The 13,232-nt window shown below is 39.4% G+C and overlaps 1 protein-coding gene across 10 annotated transcripts in view; it reads right to left on the bottom strand.

Moving 5' to 3' along the window:
- RERE (arginine-glutamic acid dipeptide repeats) overlaps window positions 1-13,232 on the bottom strand; it is a 498,077-nt gene that overhangs the window by 2,904 nt on the left and 481,941 nt on the right. For 9 of the 10 annotated variants that reach the window (XM_073603026.1, XM_073603030.1, XM_073603029.1 and 6 more), the window contains 3 exons: window positions 12,321-12,392; window positions 3,202-3,345; window positions 1,012-1,192 (listed from right to left, as the gene is read on the bottom strand). In XM_073603026.1, coding sequence (XP_073459127.1) covers window positions 1,012-1,192; window positions 3,202-3,345; window positions 12,321-12,392 — 397 coding nt within the window. The remainder of the gene's footprint in view (window positions 1-1,011; window positions 1,193-3,201; window positions 3,346-12,320; window positions 12,393-13,232) is intronic. The other variant, XM_073603032.1, reaches the window with a different exon arrangement.

The raw sequence follows: 13,232 nt of genomic DNA, 5'->3' as shown, positions 1-13,232 counted from the left end.
TGGGACCAATCACAAAGCACATTGCGGCTTGTGCATGTGCAGTGGGAAGTCGGCTGTGAAGCCTCACTTCCCACAATAGACATGGCAGCACTAGGGGTCCAAACACTGGCAAAGAACTGACCTGGGGGGAGGACAGCCCTGGATCCCTGGACAGGCAAGTGCCCTTTTATCAAAAGTCAGCAGTTATAGTACTTAAGCTGCTGACCTTAATTTTTTTTTTCTTTAACCATATATTGAAATGCATTTGTCACAAATTATTATAAAGCATGATACATGTACCAATCTTATTACTTTGTATTTATATTCTTATAACCAAAAATTATTCCTGCAATTCAGGAAAGCCTGCAATTTACAGACCGGCTGATTTTACCCATACTCATGTATGTAAGGTAAACAGTTTCACTGAATATCAAAATAAGTGTCTATTGAAAGTAAAGAATAGAGCCATTTTTAGCTCAGATAAATTTGTTAATGAGAGAAAATTTTAGCTCATAAGAAACAGAGGCTTGCCTTTATTTAAAGTCCATCTCCAGACTCTCATTTCTTGTGTTAATGTCAAGATAAAAAATAAAATAAAATTGGGATTTCCCCTCAATGAAGTCATGCACAGAACTATAACTGGAGAGTGCAAAATCTGGTGCAGCTGTGCATGGTAGCCAATCAGCTTCTAACTTCAGCTTGTTCAGTTAAGTTTTGACAGTAAAAAAAAAATAGAAGCAGATTAGTTACCATGCAGAGCTGCACCAGATTTTGCACTCTCCAGTTTTAGTAAGTCAACTCCAATATTTTGGCCCTTTCTTTCCCTATACAAGAACTGGAGCAAAAAAAGGTATCGCTTAAACTCCAAACCTTCTGTAAATAGAGATTAAGAGAGAATCAATCAATTGAGGGAGATGCAGGAAATGAAAGGCCACAAACACTTTACTTGCACATTTCTATGAAGATATTTTATTCTTGCCCTTATGTCAGAATCTTTTTAATAACCAAGATACAATATAAGGCTAGGCTCACCTGTAGTAATCCTCTTGGCTGGGTAAATGCCCGCCATGCATGTGAGGGTGGCCATGTAACCACTGCTGTTCCATTGCCAACCTCTGTAGCTCTGCAGACTGGGCGTGCATTGCCTGGAGCTGGTGAGCAGCAGACATTTGTGGCGGGATACCTCCAGGCAGATCCCGAGGGTAATGAGCACCTGAAAGAAATAACACACCGTAAAAGAAATGCAAAGGCAAACAAGTATCTAGTTTAAATCACCTTAGTGTGATGTGATATACTGTATAATAATAGAGAATGTGAGTTTGTTTCAGAAACCAGGATCAGACAGCAAAACGAATATTAGGACACTTCCTAATAGGACCATACCATGAAGAAACAATGCAGGCATACCTTTTAATACTAAAAAAAAAACCCCAAAAAAACATAGTAGTACTATGGATGTAGGCTGTCCCATAATGTAATGACATTGAGATCAGGGCTCTGTAAAGGCCATATCATTGCTTCTAGGACTCCTTGCTCTTCCGTTTGCTGAAGAAAGTTCTTCATGACATATGATTGCAGAAACACATTTGGAACTGGATAGACACTTCTCTTATGGTACAGCATGACGGATTTGTATCTGCTTGTATTCTTCAGGATTGGTCAGACCATCTGTTCCAAGCCAATCACCAAATCTGTGTGCAGAAATACAGCCCTAAACCTGGAAGGAACCTTTTCCTGCAACACCCTACAGGCCTATGGTGAACAGCCAATTGTTACAAATTTAAGCTCATCCTTCTAGAACAGCTGTTGCCATTTTTCTGCATACCAGTTCTTGTGTTTTTGTGTATGAGCAAATCACTTGGCCTTGTTTCCATGTCAAAGAAGCTTTTTAGCCCTTAGTCTTCCATGAAGGCCACTTCTGACTGATCTTTCCCAGATTGCAGACTGGTGCCAGGTCAGGTCTGAGCAGATGATGCCATTGGACATCTTCCAATTGCGACGGTAAAATGGCTGGGCCATGCTGAAAGCGTCCTATTTAAGCGAATCGGGTGACGTAACCTGGTTGTGCCACAGTGGTGCAGCATTAACGGGGTTAAAACAGGCAGTAAGGAGGCGACAACAGTTCAACGCCTGTCAAATGCCACTAAAAAGCAATCTGAATAAGTATCCTTTTCAGATGCATGTCAATCTTGCCACACATCCAAATGTAACCTAGCTAAATGCAAGTGTACCTGGGGGAATTGATGTTCTTTTAAATGCAAAGGATAGACACACCAAATATTGTTTTTTTTCTGCTTATCCATTTTGTAGGTTGTCAACTGGTAAATAAAAACTAAGCAATGCATTATATTTAAAAACATGCTCAACCGTCTAAAGGTTTGGGAATAGTCAACTCAAAAATGATGATATCTCAGTTCTTGGTAAATCCTGGAGTGTTGAACCACTCCGAAGCTAATAATTCCTCTCTCTAAGAAACACTTAGTGGTGGGATCCGAGAGCTTCCGTTGCTGGATTGGCATTCCAGTCCAGCAACAATATTTTATATTAGTATATAAAATATTAATAATTTTACTATTTAAATATTATAACACCCAAACCTCCAAGGTGGGCAGGAACTAAATCAGGAACTAGAGAAAGGAGGTCTCTAAGAGGAATAGGAAACCAGCATGTGACTCTACCAAATCCAGACTAACATTAATATACATTTTCTTTGGACTAGCTCTTTAAGGAATAACTTAAATCAACCTCTATAACCCCAATATCAAGACATCCCCACATCACATCTCCCTGTCACAGCAATTACTAAGCCAAGCAAGGTGCCTCACTGATCCTACTTCTTTCTGTGATCTATATGGCTCCAGCAGCAGATTGAGAGCTCTTCAGAATTGTTGCAAGAAGTCGACTATTACGCAACTAAACCTAAAATCATACGTGTGCACTTAGCCTTAAAGAGAAAAAGATCATTTTGAAATTATTTCCTGTAGTTTTTAATATTTATTGGAGGAGAATTGTCTTAAGAACAGAAGATACTTACATTTCAACGTAAAATTAGGAATAGGCGGCACGCAAAAACAAATGTCAGTCTACATGCTGCTGAAAAACACAGTTCACTGTCCCCCATTTGTCCCATTTATTCTTACCAAATTGAAATCAAAGTTTTGGATGTTTACCCACCCAACAAAACAATGCAGGTGCCGCATTGCCTATATTATAAATACATACCGAAAACAGGGTGCCGTAGCATTTCGTGTTCATGAGGTGGCTGTGCTAGCAAGGGGTTAGGTATTGTACCAGGAGGGTATGGGAAGCGTGCCAGGTGAGGTCCAGCTGACAGTGGGTCAACCAGCGGATGCACAGGACCTGAACCTGAAACAGAATGACATGGGCTAAATTAGATAAACAACCTTTCACAGATACAGTAAATCATAGGAACACAGCACATCATATTTCAGAGAAATCAGGACTGGGAGATTGGGTTTTTGCGAGCTCAGGAAAGGATCTGCCCTCACTAATAATTATTGGCAGCAGAACTATTAAGCCAAGAGCATGCAAACAATGCTAGTTACTGCTTTAGCTGCCCCAAGAATCACACCCCAGTCTAAAAAAACAAAATCAAGCCAAACCAAAAAAACTTACCCTGTGTATAATGGAAATGTGGCTTAGTAAATGCCAGTTGTATACATTTGTGTCCCGACTGGTGATCACAATTACACATTTCCACTATACACCATGCACCAAAGGATGACACTATAGAAGCGTACAGTAAGAACCACCACTGCTATTGTGACAATCTACTTGCAAGCAGGATCATCCACCAATTCACTTATGTGCTGCTGGGAAAATAAAGGCAAACCTAAAAATCTCTTTAGGATAGCGAAAATATTCTCATATACAGATTGTTTTTAAAATTATATTTAAATGGGACATATACGTGGATTCTGTTTACAATTTTTTTTTTTTAAATTACACTATTTTTAACAATATTTTTTGAATTTTTTTTGAATATTTTTAGACAAATGACAACTTTGACATAGATTTCTTAATGTAGACCCAAAAAAGGATTTTTCATTCGATAAGAGCAGGGCAGGGATTGATCCCGTCAGGTCCTCATGCCTTTACAGTACAAAAGCAGTAAGCCCTCTACAGCAATGACAGGCATTACATTGCTTTTTCCTTGAGCTTCCAGTAATATCAGTTCTAATGAATTTTCAAAATGGCTGCCTACAAACTCAACTACAGAGTGCTGCGCACAAAAGTGTTCTCCACATGCTCTAGATCTGGGGTGTCCAACCTTTTGACTACATTGGAAGAAGAGGAATGGTCTTGGGCCTCATAAAATACACTAACAAGGAGGATAGCTAAAGAGCAGAAAAATTTGGGCAGATCACAAATTAATGATCACGGATATAGATAACGTACCTATCTGAGAAATAAAACTTCATTTTTTAAAAATCATTTTTATTATAAAAGAGGGCAACATAAAACTAGTGCAATGTTTGACGTTTTTGATAAAGCACCAATATCTGGTTCAATGGATGTATGGTAGTAGCAAATTTCAACAAATTCTCAAGGTGCTCATCAGATATTTTGGTTCTAATTTTGCCCTTTGTGTGCTTCAACATTGGAAATAGTTGCTCAAAAATGTAGTTGCTGCCAAAAACTGATGAGGCGTGATTATGTAGAGTGGGATATTTTTCTTTGGGAAGATAAAACTTATAAAAGTCTAGTAAAGAGACACTGTCATTTTTTTTCAGCTGCATGTGTTCGCCAAGTGTAAATACATTTTTACAAAAAACAAAAAAGAACAAAAAACAAAACAAAAACAAAGACAAAAAAACAAAACACATTTTTAAGTGAGTTTATGATTGTTGTGTTGGGCCACGTTCACAGCCGTTGTGGGCCGCAGGTTGGACACCCCTGCTCTAGATTCTTAAGATGAATTCAAGGTAAATAGATGGTGGTACTGGAGGTTCAAGAGGAAGCAAAGCCCAATCTGCCACAGCAATGCTGGATGTGTAACAGGTCTCACTTGCCTAGTTTCTGAAAAGATTCAAAGATGGAGGGATCAAACTCTGCCCCCATCTTCTCTTAGTTGCAACAATCTTGATAAAAGGGAAAGCTGGTCAGTCATACAACAAAAAGATCTATACTGATCAAATATATTGTACACCTGTGACCTAACTGAGGAGTTTGAAACTGCTTGGGCAGATGATTGGGTTTTCTGAAGGCAGAATTAGCGCAGCAGAATGAAAACCTATACTTCTACTGACCAACTCACTCCAAATATGTTCCGAGTACCTTAAAGACTTTAAACACGCACACACAAGCAACTGTTCCTGCTCTGTTCCACAAGAGGAAAGTTGAAAAGTGATGAAGAGAGCATCTATTTTTAACAAACAGGGCACTTTATCAGATGGATAGCAGATTATGACAGGAGATCAAAACAAGCATAAAAAATATTTCTGGGAAAATGGTGTATTCTGGAAAACTGTATTCCATTGGCATAAAATGGCAGACAGCATTTTTTCTCTTCTTTATTTCACATGACATTATATTTTACTCAGCAGCTTCATGCAGTCCAAGCCGTTAATGAATAGTGGGACAAAAACTCTGCCAGGGTTTTTTTTTTTGACAATTCAAGTCATACTCATGGTTTCAATTTGTTTGCAAGTTGCTGCTGCAACTGCTCAATCACCACTGACTGGTTGGGTTTGCCCCACTTTTACTAGATCTCTTGGTCTGCATGCAAACAAAGAAAATTACTAATAAAGCCATGTGAAACAGAAAAAAAATAAATCATATACTGAATACTTTAATACATTTGCTTAATATAGCAATTACAGTGGCAAGAAAAAGTATGGAATAAACTGGTTTGCTATAGTCATTTGCCATAAAATGCGATTTGATCCTCATCTAAGTCACAACAATAAACAAACACAATGTGCTTAAAGCGGAGTTCCACCCTAAAGTGGAACTTCCGCTCATCGGATTCCTCCCCCCCTCTGGTGGCTCAATTGGCACCTTTCAGGGGGGAGGGAGGTGCAGATACCTGTATAATACAGGTATCTGCACCCACTTCCGGGAATAGCTAGCTGCAGCTAGCCGCAAATGCCCCCCCGCCCCCGTTGTGTTCCGGGAAACACACAGTTCCCACAACACAACGGGGACCAGTGTAGATGCGCATGTGCAGTAGGGAACCGGGCAGTGAAGCCACAACGCTTCACTTCCTGATTCCCTGACCGAGGATGGTGGTGGGGGCAGCCGAGAGATGAGCAATCGATTGGCTTCGGCTGCCAACATCGCTGGACCCTGGGACAGGTAAGCGTCCATTTATTAAAAGTCAGCAGCTGAAGTATTTGCAGCTGCTGGCTTTTAATATTTTTGTTTAAGGTGGAGCTCCGCTTTAAGCTTATAACACAAAATTCCATTTTCTTGTGTCTACTGAACACACATTAAAACACTCACAGTGCTGGGGGAAAATGCAAGTGAACCCGTTATTAGCTGATCGAATCTCCTCTGGCAGCAATGACTTCAAGCAAGTGCTTTCAGTAGCCAATTCCTCTTTACAAAACTGCTTCAGCTCTGACACTTTTGCAGGATGTTTGGTGAACCGCTCTCTTGAAGTCAGTCCATAGTATCTCTAAGGAGTTAAGGTCTGGGCTCTGATTAAGCCACTCCAAAAAGGGCAGTTTTTTTTTTTCTTCTCGAGCCAGTCTGTGGTGGATTTACTTCAATGCTTATGGTCATTGTAAGCTTTAGCTGGTGGACAACCTGACATTACCCTGTAGGATATTTTGATGAATGCATATTCCCCTCTATAATGGCAAATGATCCAGATGCTGAGGCAGCGAAGCAAGCTCAAACCATGATGTTCCCTCCACTATACTTCACCGTTGGGATGAAGTTTTGATGTTGGTAAGCTGTGTCTTTTTGCACAATATATAGCACTGAGTATTCTTCCCGAACAATTAAACTTTTGTTTCAGCAGTTCACAAAACATTTTCCCAGTAGCGTAAAGGTTTGCCAAGGTGCTCTTTGGTAAACTTCAGGGGGCAGCAATATTTTATTTTTGGGAGCAATGGCTTCCTCCATGGTGTTTTGCCACGGACCCCCTGCCTTTTCAAAGACTTACGTATGGTAGACTCATGAACAGGGATGTTTACCAATTCCAGTAATGGCTTTAGCTGTTACTGGTGGGTTCTTTACATCACAGAGGATTCTGTGTTGTGCCTTGGGAGTCATCTTGGTTGCTTGGCAGGAAGAGTAGCCACCGTACTAAACTGTCTCCATTTATAGACAATGTATCTGTCGACTGATGGATGCCTAAACACTGAGATTACCTTGTATCCCTTTCCATTCTTATGCAGGTTAACTACTTTTCATTGTATGTCTTCAGAGAGTTGCTTTTTGCGAGGCGTGGTTCACATCAACTGATACTTCTTAGGAGCAGCAATCTTAAAATGTTTAAGTGTCTTTTATCAAAGTAGCTCTAAACCACACCTCCAAACTCGTTTCACTTCAGGTGCGCAAACTAATGATTCCAATTAGCTTTTATTAAAGTAATTAGTCTATGGGTCCATTTATATTTTCCTCCAGCACTGTGCATGTTATGGGTGTTTTCAATAAAGACACTGGAAAAATAGAATTGTTTGTGTGTTATCAGCGTAAGAACATTGTGTTTGTCTATCGTTGTTACTGAATCCTAAAACGCACTGCTAGCTTTTTTTCTTTTAAACCCAATGGGCTGAATGAAAAAAAAAAAAAACTGACAGCTCAGGTCGGTGCCGCTGTCCTTACAATCCAATGTAAGTACAGTGATCTCCCCTGCTGTTCTATTACGCTCTGACAGGGGGACGGCTCCCCTGCCAGAACAATCAGATCAGCACTCTCAGCCATTGGCTGAGCACACTGATTGAGAGCCAGTCAGCAGACCTTCTTTGATCAAGCCCCTTTGACAGAAGCCAGCTTCTGTTGGACCGGCTGCAGTACAAACGCACCGAATGTCGGACGGTTTCTACTGAACTGGCCAATGCCGTCTGACATTTGGCCTGTGTGTACAGGGCTTTAGATGAAGATCAGATCACATTTCATTGCAAATAACTGTGGAAAGCCAGTTTATTCCAAGGAGTTCACATATTATTCTTGCCACTGAATAATGTAAAGGGAAGGTAGTCAGAAGTCATACTGATCAAACCAGTTGCGTTATAAAATTAAGGCAGGTAAGGGTGCTGTTGCCATTAATAGTAAACACTTTGTTTAGCTTTATAAATCACCCCGAGTGAGGTCTGCGAGTCTTCATCAACCCAATATTTACATATATTAGAACAGAATGGAGACGTAACAAGAGGATGAAAAATCTGAGTACAATTACCCTAAAAAGCAAACAGGGAATGACGACAGCTATTTAATCACCGATTTGGCTTATAGGCTTTAATGTCAAAAAATAAAAAAATTTAAGGAAATCTAAAACATTTTACCTACTCCTATTTTAACATAAGGTCTCTACAGCAAGGGAGGGGTACCGTTATACAGTAGCAGGCCTTTCTTATTCAAATGCCTGATAGAAAACTGCTCTGGATGACAAAAGCAACCATAAATTTGTTCTTTATGACATTTGGAGTGTAAAATACGGAATCTGATTGGTTACTGTGGAGCAACAAGATCCATTTGTCCTTTAGTCACTTTGGTTAAAAGAAAAAAAAAAAAAGACCACGGTTGTAAGATAAACAACCATTCACCCTGGAAACAAATGAATTTCCAAAGAAATAAGACAGTTGTCCAATGTGACTGAATGAAGATCTTGGTGCCTTACAAGACAATTGGTCGTTTTTTACTAACACCAGAGACCCAGAACAAACCATTAAACACTGCAGGACACTCAAACATGAAAAAAGCTAATCTAAACTTTATGTTAGGTTAAACTGGAGAATGCAGAGCCCATATGGTTTTCTATAGTAAGGCAGGTCAAAATGCAGTAATTTAAGAAACCCACTCAGATTTCACTTTTCCCGAGGATTGGATTATTTCTGATAGGTTGACCTTGGGTACTACATTATAAAAAATACTTACAAATTTATTAAAGAACGTTTTTAGAATGTAATCATACAATTGCTTGTGTACATGAGACCTTAAAAAGATCCCAGGCTCCTTTTTTCTTACAGGTGAGAAGTGTTGCTTCTTCATGAGATAGACCACTAATGCACACAACCCTAAAACCGCAGAACATGTCCAACTATAAACAGCAGCCAGATTGCAGCCAAATCAGGTTATCTGAAGCGGACTATAATTTGAGTGGCTGAAGCACTGTGGTTTATTAGCTCTCCATACATAATCAACTTCATTCAACTCCATTCCAAGCAATGCAAGCAAATCTGAACTAATAAAGCGTTATTCTCATTAGCCCAGGGCAGATCCAACAATTCTTAACATAAAAATCCGGTAACTCCATTCAGGGAAGGACAGTGGTCATCCTTACCATTTACCAAATACCCATTAAGATATTACTGCACATTTATTTTCTAGTCTTGAATTAGGGATTTCGACACCCATGTGTATACTATAACCACTGTTTTTTTTTTTTTTTAAGATGCATATATAGTACTGTTCAGTGTCTCAGGGTTAGAGTTAGGCTAGCGATATACAAATGGTTTCTGTTCAGCTGATTACTTCATCAAGGCTACACAGTGTAGATGGATGACTCTCCCACTGGGGCTATTGAGTTTTGACAGCTGGCCCCAACAGTTGTCAAAATATCCATACATGTCTGATTGGATGCAGGGTCTATTTGGCTGACAGTTTTTCGCACGCCTCTTGTTTTTTTTAGTTGAGGGATATTGGCCTGGAATTGGCAGTAATTCACTCAAAGTATGGCTAGCTTAAACCCACTGCTCATTATCAATATTAACACGAAAGTAGGAATGAAGCTGGACTATACACTGGGGAATAGGTGGTCCTCATAATCATGGCCTAACCATAAATTATGCCAGCATATTCAGGAACTGGACCCATACAGCCACAAAAACATTTAAGGAAGCTCAGTACACGTGTACAAAGACTAAATATGTTGGTCACAATAATTAGGTAAACTTTACACCAATCTGTTCAAAATGTTCATTTATTGAAGCACTAAAAATCGGCAAAAATATTGCAGTTGTTGAAGCTGGCACATTTGAACAGCAGCATACTTCTTTCAGTTCAACTTACTTAAGGATGACAACCCGGACTGCTAAACCTTTAAAAAGTCAGCTGTCATGTACCCCATCACTTTTAAAAAATTAAAGCCTGCCTAAAGTGGAACAGCTAGAAATGATCATCTGGCCTAAACAGTACATTGAAAATTTACTTTTTGTCTTTAATTCCACCTGAAAAAAAAAAAAAAAAAAAAGAGTGCACTTCCTTTGCATGGGCATTCCTGCACCTTGAGTCTCATATCTGTAGGTTTGCAATGTGAGGTCATTTAAGGCAGTGTTTCTCCACGCCAGTCCTCAAGGCACCCCAGCAGGTCATGTTTTCAGGCTCTCCATTATTTTGTACAGGTGATTTGATCAGCTTCACTGCCTTAGTAATTACCACAGGAAAATCCTGAAAACATGATTTGTTGAGGCGCCTTGAGGACTGGAGTTGAGAAACATTGATCTAAGGTGCTGTGCTTCTGACTGCTAGTCTCACAAGATTTAAGTAAAATTTAGTGATGCCACTATTGTGCTGCTCATGGTTTCCTTAATAGACAAGAAGATGTATCTGAGGACCCACAGTGCAAGGATTTTCTTGTTCTGTCTATCTGTACTTCTTCCACATCTACGACTTTTTGAATATTCCACCACTAGTCATTAAGAGGGTATCTCTGACATGGAAAAGGAAGGTTCTGCCCTTCTACCAAGTCTACCAAGATGTCTACCCCTCTGTACAGATACACAGGGCATAACAAAGCCTAATAAGTCAGGATTGGGGAAAGGATCGGCAGCAAGAAGCCTATAGCCAATACTGGTAATTATTTCTTTGTCCTTGGCTTGCCTTTTTGGGCCCAGCTTTCACAGTTCAGGTTCCCTTTAAGAACATAGATTACTAGATGCAAGTTTTACTAGCCAGAAAAGCCACCTATGTGATCCAGTCTCATTTTGTCTTGGGGGCAGGAATTTCCCTGCCTTCATGTATAATGGTTATTGGCAGGGCTTATGAAAGCCAGACCTTGGTAATAAAAACTAAATCATAAAAGAGACATTGCTGCTAATAACAGTAATTGCAGGCTTCTTGTGGTGACTGTAGACAATACATTTTTGGAAGTTTTTCCCAGGTAAGATTTCACTGAACTATACAAGATTGCAACAACATGCAATCGTGCTTTGAAAGCAATTGCAACCATCTATTTAATCTCATCTGTTCTTACACATGGTCAAATCTCTGTTAAATATGCAACTTTGGGGAATAAAGCAGAAATCAATGCAGGGCTATTTTCTCCAGACTTGGTGGCCCATATTTTTGCAGAGAGTTGGGCTGATGCAACAACATCAGTGCTGCTCTCTGCACCCATACACTGTGAAAAAAAAGGCCACTGTGGTAAAACCCTATACTTGGGAGCGTATGCTGGTTTGAGTCATACTGAGTGTCATTCAACCTGAAAGACTGAGGACATCTTGTTGCAAAAAAGTACTGCAGTGATTTTTTTTTTAAGAGGTTGGGGGACCCCTGTGTGCGATTAGAATTAAAACAGATTTTTGGCATCCAAAATTTTCTAATTTGCCTACTGTGGACTGGAAAATAAAAGCTATCAACCATTTGCCAGTATCTTTTTTTTAAATTATAAGTCAGGGTTTATTTTGGGTTTTTTATTGAACACCAACCTAACAGACCAAAAGAACAAACACATGATTACCACCCTAGAGACACAACAAATGCATATGTCACATTTGTTGGTTGCATTAGTGTACAAAGGATTCATAACTAGTGAAACTTTAAAGTTACCACATACAAACAAAATGTATAAAGTTTTTATAAAGTTTATGAGAACATTTGGCATTTTGTTATTATTAAACCCTTTATATATTATGTACTACTGAGAACAGGCCACCTATTTGAAGGATGTTTATTATGATACTTTTTGCCCTTCGTCTCACATATAGCACTTTTCACAACGCGACAAAAAATAATACCTGCCTCCAAGTCTGGAGTTACCGGATTAGCTAAATCTTAAAATCGACACCAAAACCAAAACACAGCTAAATACATACAATAACTCTATAATATTAAATTTTCTAATCTGGGACTCGCTTTTTGGAAGATAATCCCGGTCTCCCGAGTCCTTCTTCTCTTTTTTTTTTTTTTAAATGGTTGCATTTATTTACCAGGAAAGTGGACTGGAACACATGTCCCGTTTTCAGCCACGCCCGGCCAAGACTTAGAGTTACAGCAGCAGTCTATTGAAAACACATAATATCGTAAGATGCCTCCCGTCTTCACAACATCACACAGATGTATTACAAATAGATTTTAGATGCTATCAAAATAACAGGCTGATCTGGCCAGGAAGTGAGCTGAGCCACCCTAGGTTTGATCTGTCAGTCTTTTTAAAGGCTCATAGCCACAATATATTTTTGCCAAAGTTCAACAGCCAAGACTCTGGTGAAACCAGATATCAAATGATATTTTGCACAGAGACGTTTTATGTCCTTGCTGTAGGTGAAAATTCAGAAAACTAGTTCATATGCCTACTGATTATGACCTTATTTTTTTTTGCCAATATCAGATATTGATATTGTCAAATATCAGACCTTCAAGAAATGTGCTCATCTACAGTGATGATCAACTACGATAGATAGATGCAATAATGCAGGTGCTGTCTGCACAAATTGTATGAGGGACGATGCATCAGTGGATACAGCCCTTGAAGGATCGCATCTCACCCTGTCCAAATAACCATCCAGCGGGAAAACTGGTGGCTCATACATATGCCAAATATTGTTGCAAAAAAGTCTAACTCAATCCATACAGCAGATTATCATGCTTGAGCAATTTTACATTGCACCTAATCGATACAATGTGGTAAAAAAAGGAAGTTCTCTCCATAGCCAGGAGCAAATACTAAGAGGCCAACAGCCATTTTCTAGTGCTTTCTTCGAAAATAGACAAAGCTATGATTTCTTCAGCTCTAGATTTGGTGGTAGCAAGATCAGTGTAAATCCTTTTGTGTTGCTGGTCTGATTTTGGGAATGTAAGAGAGTAACTTAGAAGTGAGGGAAGGATTATTAATTGCTGGT

This window comes from Aquarana catesbeiana, linkage group LG10 (genome assembly GCF_042186555.1).
Source record: "Aquarana catesbeiana isolate 2022-GZ linkage group LG10, ASM4218655v1, whole genome shotgun sequence".
Lineage (NCBI taxonomy): Eukaryota > Metazoa > Chordata > Amphibia > Anura > Ranidae > Aquarana > Aquarana catesbeiana.
Note: the sequence above shows the minus strand (reverse complement) of the source record. Positions and strands in the feature narration are given on the sequence as shown.